At 35.5% G+C, this 7403-nt stretch overlaps 1 protein-coding gene across 1 annotated transcript; it reads right to left on the reverse strand.

Annotated features, from left to right (window-relative positions):
- Window positions 1–969: 969 nt before the first annotated feature.
- On the reverse strand, window positions 970–1920 carry LOC144573090 (putative F-box/FBD/LRR-repeat protein At5g44950). Its single transcript, XM_078322779.1, has one exon. The coding sequence runs from the start codon at window positions 1918–1920 to the stop codon at window positions 970–972; it is 951 nt and encodes a 316-aa protein (XP_078178905.1).
- Between the last annotated feature and the right edge of the window lie 5483 nt (window positions 1921–7403).

The raw sequence follows: 7403 nt of genomic DNA on the forward strand, positions 1-7403 counted from the left end.
TGGTGGTGAAAAATTAAGAGTTTACTAATTAGATGGCAGATAACAGTAACCGAAGGTCTAGCTTGGGTTTACATGAAACAGAGTGCTTCGCTCCGTTCATTTTGTATTTTACAATGGCATGGAGTATAATCATTTTTTTTTCTCAATTCTACTTTCGCCTTGGCTAGTTTTAGAATGTTGTGGTAGTGAGTCAGAGCCTTAATACCCTATCTAATACCCTATCTAAGCTAGTTAACACAACATCCAGACCCTCACGAAATCAGATTGCAACAACAGTAAAAATAACAAAAAAGATAACAAAATTATTATAATAGTTTGGTACCACGTATGTTAATTGTTAAAGTCATACAATTATGGTACTGAAACCAAACCATCTTACCAGATTGAGCCAGTCATCTTTAGGAATTTACTAGACAGGGAGAGGGAGAGAGAGAGAGAGAGAGAGAGAGAGAATACATCACAAAAGAGGCTCAAAGTGAGGTTCTTCAGATTGGGTGAATGTTTGAGGATGCACACCGGTAAATCCCAGTCAAAATTGACATCTATAACTCCAATATACAAGCTCTTTAAGTTTTTTAAGGTCGGACAATTTGGAATATCTTCTTGTAGTAAATTCTACATTGTTTAAAAGAAAAGATTATTTGAAGGGGGGTATGAACTTAAAATTGCACAAATTATTCAATAAAACAACTGCTACTTTAATAAAGCTTTTTATCAATCCTGGCATCAAATTAAAAGAAATTACTTCTCCGATATGGGGCCCTAAAGATATTTCCTAAAGATAGCATTTTTGAAGAATCCAACCTGATCCAATCATTAGTTTTGCCTTCCTTTACCATTCTACAAAATTGCTCAAAATCATTCATAGAAGAATAAGTTATTTATGTCACTGCCTTTATCTTTTTCTTATTGACTAAGTAATCAATTAACACCGATTTTTGTATTATTTTTAATAATTAGCTACTTAATTCATAGAAAAATGGAGAATACCATAACTTCACGACAAGTTGTATCTAGCAACAGACTTGTGACATTTGAAAGGCCACCAAGAAGCCTCAAGTCATGATTCAAGGAATCAGATAAATCAATCTCTTCAAAAGAGATATCAGCTGTGACAAGAGATGACATATTCTTCAAAGTAATCCCACCTGTATTTACAGATTTAATGCTCAGAGACACAACTTCTGGGCAAGAAATCTCCATCGACACATCAAAATTGCAATACTTTACTACCAACTTCTTGAGCACATTAGAGGAAATCATATTCACTTCCAAACAGCAATATTTCAAAACTAACTCTTCAAGAACAGGACACCCCGACATAAACATTATCATTATGTCATCATTCAATTGCTGATCACCAAGCTCCAGCTTTTTTAGGAAGGGGAGGTCCATTGATCTCGATTTAATAGATTTCTCTTCATCAATCCAAATAGTAGTGTTAAGCCGCAATGAAATCTCCTCTATTGTGTTAAGCCGCAATGACATCTCCTCTATGGAGGTGCATGTGAAAATTGAACCAGGTACATTGAAAAGTTTTGAGGTTCTAATATTGATCGATAATACGCGGGGTCTGCACTTGACTACATGGCAAAGATATTTAAATACATAAAGATAAGTTCTCTTCTCTTTACCCCACCATTTCAGTTTAAAATTATCCAGGGGTAAGTTTTCTCGATGGAAAAGGACGCCTCTAAAGAATCTTAGAAACTTAAGTTCAGTTTTTAGGAACTCTTCTTCTGTTAGATTATTAGCTGGGGTTTTATGGTCGTCAAAGAGGAGAACAGGCAAAGAAATCCAGACCTTCATCCATTGCTTAGACAATATAGAAGTGCGCACAGCCTCTTCGGTAGGTAAAAGAGATAGGATGTGAGTAGAAAGCAGGTCATCAGGCAACTCACTAATTCTGTCTCTGGCCATATCTCTACCCTCCATTTCACAAGTCATGAAAAGGTCTACCAACTACCTTACATGCACAATCTCTGTATTCAAATGTAATAAAACCATAAACCATTAATTAGATAAGTTATCTCAGACTAATACAAAAGTAGGAAATAATACACCAAACTAAATCTAGCAAATTTTCTTTTCCGATAGGGGGGATTATATGAATGGTACAAATCAGGGATTCAATCCTAAATTAAGAACAATAAACAAGTGATTACTTCTAGCACAATCAGTAATACAAGAGCTAAACCCCCAATTAAAATAGCGATACTTCCAATTAAACCTAACATTGTTCTAAAATAAAATAGAGATAGTCTAATTATAATGCACTATATACAACATATAAATATAGTGATAGTCTAATTAAAACATATTTCTTTTCTTAGAAGTTTTTTTTCCATTGATTGATCCTCAATAGATTAGCAATATTATTATGTTTAAAAATAATAATTAACCGGTGCAAATTATATTTATTTTTTAAAGTTTTTTAATTTATTTCTTTTTCTTGCTTGAAGTTTCAACTTGCATTCATTGGTATTAATGTTTCTTGTTTGTATTGATAAAAACTACTGTGACTTTTTAAAAAGTTCTAATTAATGGATACAATATTATTGATTGGTTTCTATATGTTTTGATTATTGAATGCCCCAATTTACTGATATTATGTAAAATGTTATGATTGATGTTAGGTTAAGATGATTTTTTTTAACATTCACTCTTAAATTTGCAATGTAGATATTGTATATATAATAAATTAAATCCAAACAGAGACTAATGCTCAGTACATACATTCATGTTTGTCACAAATTTGCGAGACAAATTATCGCAGATTAAATGTCGATTCATCTATGTTGGATTAGAATTTAACGGTCGTAAATAAAGTATACTTGATGGGGCCTTACTATAATAAATGAATTCATTTTTGTTTAATTCTTCTCATCGTAGCTTAGGTAGATGATTATGTTAAAAAAATTGAGGTCAATACATCATCCATTGTCCTTCCATTTCAAATTGAACGGATAAGAACTTTTCATTTTGATGGTAGAGCAAACAATCATGATATTATCATGTGCCAAATTTTATATTTCTTGTACCATAAAAATTGTATTATTTACCAAAACAAAAATTGGAACTTTTGGAGATTTAATCACTAAGATTTACCAAAATTTCCCATGTTGTTAAGATATTTAAATTTGTTTCCCAACCTAAACCCAGTTGGGGGTAGTGGTTGTTTCGCTTAAGGAGTGATTTCGTCGAATACCTTATGGGCATACACCAATACCCAACCAAATGGAGAAATATGAAAGTAAAATAAGAAGTCAACACAAACAAGCAATCAAGCATAGAAAATAAAATAGAGACACAAGATTTTACGTGGAAACCTTTGCGGAAAAAACCATAGGAACATACGACGCAACTTCACTAGATCGAAAAGTTTTACAAATACAAGGAAATTAACAAGCTAATAACACTCTTTCTCACATTCTCTTACAATCTCACACACTAATCTATAAGATTCTCAAGTGTATCAGTGAATTGGTACAAAAAGAGCTAACTCTAGAAAGAACTTAGAGAAGAAGAGAAGAGAAGAAAATACACGGCTTGACTCTAAATAGAGAGACATATCGGCACCACCTTTAATTAAATCAAAACACTATCGGTTTGCTTTGTCACCGATAGCAAAGGCTCAAAGCAGCACCTGCTTTGATATTTTGCCGATAGTAAAAGGCACCAAGTGCCATCGGTTTAAATTCAAAACCGATGGGAAAAGGTCAAAGGGTTTGGACCCTTTATTTGTCTTCACTTTAACAATCTTCCACTTAAAAACAAAGCTCCCACTTGATCTCATAATTAAGTACCACACCGCACTCCAACATCCAAGTTACTCAACCCACCCGGATCGCCTCCTTATCCGGAGGCACCACCTTCGTGAACATGTCGACAATCTTCTCAATCGCATGAACCTTCTCTACGATCAATTGCCAACAATCAAGCACATCAACACGAATCAAGTGGTATCGCACATCTATGTGCTTCATCTTTGAGTGATACGTCGCATTTTTCTCAAGGTGTATAATGCTTTGATAATCACAATGCACAACATACTCATTTTGCTTTAATTTAAAGTGTCCAAGCAAACCCTTCAACCAAATAATCTCTTTGGTCACTTCATTCAATGCAACATATTTCGCTTTGGTTGTAGACAAGCCAACAACGTCTTCCATACAAGACATCCAACTAACGGCTCTACCACCGATAGTACAAACATAACGCATTGTAGATTTCCTTGTCTTTTCACAACTCACATGAACGGCGTCAACATACCCTTTATCATTCTCCAACACAAACATCCATCTATTTTTCAATGATTTCCTTTTCTTTGAAAGTTTCACAAACTCCCAAGTCTCATGTAGATGCAACAAGTTAATTTCACGCTTCATTACCCCTAGCCACTTGGCTTTATCCGGGAAATCAATAGCCTCATGAAATGACTCGGGTTCATCCGCATCCACAAATAAAGCATAACATAGAGAAGGAGAATACATTTGTGTAGGTTGAGAAATCCGAGTTGATCTCCTCAACTCTTGTACCGAGGTATTAGTGTGCTCATTTTCGCTTGCACCTTCACTCTCATGCGTCTTCACCGGCTCACTCTCATTCTCATGGTTATCACCACCATCTTGAGGACATGCCACCTTCTTAGATGCAACACTTGCATCAACATACTCCTTCACATGTCGATTTTCATTTTGCTCATTCTCATGATTTTCCATGAATATCACATTTTCATGGAATATAACATCTCGGCTTCTAATTGTCTTCATTCCAATAGGATCCCAAACCCTATAACTCAAAACATCACCGCCATAACCAACAAATCCACACATCCGTGACTTGAGATCAAGCTTATTTCTCTTCACATTTGAAATTTTTACAAAAGCTTCACAATAAAAAATTTGCAAGTGATCATAAGAAATTTTCTTACCACTCCACAAAGTTTCTGGTATGCCACCGTCTAACGCCATGCTTGGTGATCGGTTGATTAGATAAACCGCGGTGTTGGCCGCCTCGGCCCAAAATGATTTTGGAAGACCCGAGTGAGACAACATACTTCTAATCGGATCCACAATGGTTCAGTTCATTCTTTCAATGACCCCATTTTCTTGCGATGTATGTGAAACCGTCTTCACTCTCCGAATGCCATGTCTCGCACAAAAATCATCAAATTCATTAGAGCAAAATTCACTATCATTATCCATTTGTAAACATTTGATGGTCTTTTCAATCTCATTTTTAACACGGATTTTAAACTATCTTAAAAGTTTCAAAAACTTGAACTTTTGACTCCAAGGGATAAATCCAACATTTTCTAGAAAAATAATCTAAAAATGTAACAAAGTAAGATGCTCCATGATGTCTCGTTATTTGGTCTATAAAACTGACCATATTTTGTACCAAAACCTGTGTTTTAAACCACCAAATCGTGTCTTTTACATTGAATATCTATAGAATGTGGTACTGCTGCGCTTTTATTCTCATTTTGCATAAAACAGCCGAAATCAGGGAAGTTGTTGAATTATGAAGCTCTCAACGCGCCTCGCGTCACATCCAAAGCGGGCCGCATCATACCCTGACGCGACCACAGACGCGATCACTCATCACTCACGCGAGAGATACAGACAAGCGGGCCGCATCACACTTGACGCGGGTCGCGTCAGCCTTTTCCGAAAACAAAACAGAATAGGAAACAGAGGCTCAATAAAGGAAGGTCGGCCAGAATAGCTATAATACAGGATTCCTTGCTACATACCAATCATTCTGCATTTTCTGGAGCTAAGGAACAATTCCTAGGGTTAGGACTTGACGACTGGCTTGGAAACGAAGTTGAGAAGCGAAAGATGCAAGTTCTTCATAGATCTACTTTGTTCTTCGAGTTTTGTCATGGCTATTTCATTTATTACTTGTTTTATTTGCTTTTTGATCATGTATGAGTAGTTTATTTAGTTTCTAGGGTTAGGACGTAGTCGGATACTATGTTTTATATGAATGTTGTTTGAATCTGTGTTGATGTTTGTGTTTATTTGTTTGAGTATTATTTTAATTGCTTTGTTGAAATTGTTTGAATGAATCTTAATTTACTGTTAGATGATCTATAGCATCTTTCTGGTACTTTGGCTTTGATGTTTCTTTCAACCAGACTAAGTATTTGAGGTAGGTTTTCGAGTCGTGAGGCTAAACCCAATAGTAACTGAGAGGTAAACTTTCCATTTATCGAGAGATAAAGGATACCTTTAGTAAACCGGACAAATAACTTAGGTATAATACCAATAAACGAGAGTTCAGGTTGGAAATCTAAAAGGGCGAAATTGCAATTCCATTACCAAGTTTATTAAGCCAACAAACGAGAGTTGAGATTTAGGAACATTAGGTACTTTCAGTAGAACCTTACACAAAGAAACAACGCAAAAACAGACAACTTCTATATTAACTTGAGGGTCATGCGCCCCGCGTCAGGTGCCGAGAGGCAAAGTTGAAGATGAAATCAGAAACCCTGGAAACGCCTTTTTATAACTGATAAAAACCCAAATTTTACTTTCTGTCATTCTAATTATTGTTATTGAACTTAGAACCTTAAACAAACCAAATCAAACTTTTCTCACTTCTAGTTTTTAATTAATTTAGGTAAAATCTAGTTAATACTTGAACTGTCCTCTGGATCGATACCTGACCATACCATCGATAGGATTGTATACTTGCAGTCTGAGTCATAGTGTAGTCCAGGTTAAAAGGTATAGCTTGCTATACTGAAACTTTGTTCTATATTTTTGAGTGAACACTCCACCAAGAGATTTGACATTAAATGGGCCACACATATCGAAATAAACCAATTCCAATGATTTCATTTTTCTATGGGATTCATTCTTTTTAAAATTCACTCTCTTTTGTTTTCCATAATATAATGAACACAAAACTCAAGAAATGAACAATCAAAAGAAGGAATAAAATTTTCATTTTGTAACAACTTCATACCTCTTTCACTTAAATGACCAAGCCGGTTGTGCCACGCTTGCATATCAGCATGCTCATTTGCCATAGCCACAACACTTCTTCGGGGTGCTCCATGAAGAATGTACAAACTCCCATCTTTTTGCCCTTTTATCAATGGCATGCAACCTTATGACATCTTCCATGATCCTTTACCAAAAGTCACAACAAAACCATCGTCATCAAGTTGACCCACCGAGATTAGATTCTTGGTAATTTTGGGTACATGCCTCACATTGCTCAATTTCAATCACATTCCATTAGCTTGCTCAAGCTCAACATCGCCAATTCCGACAATCTTACATGGTCGGCCATCACCAAGATAGACATTTTCACCATCTACCTCTTGATAATTGACAAAATAAGAACAATCTGAGCATATATGGAATGAGGCACCCGAATCCAACATC

This window comes from Carex rostrata, chromosome 21 (assembly GCF_964058835.1).
Source record: "Carex rostrata chromosome 21, lpCarRost1.2, whole genome shotgun sequence".
Classification (NCBI taxonomy): Eukaryota; Viridiplantae; Streptophyta; class Magnoliopsida; order Poales; family Cyperaceae; genus Carex; species Carex rostrata.

Bases quoted from the DNA above. Each gene is read 5' to 3' on its own strand.
- LOC144573090 (XM_078322779.1), bottom strand. From the start codon at position 1,920: ATGGCCAGAGACAGAATTAGTGAGTTGCCTGATGACCTGCTTTCTACT.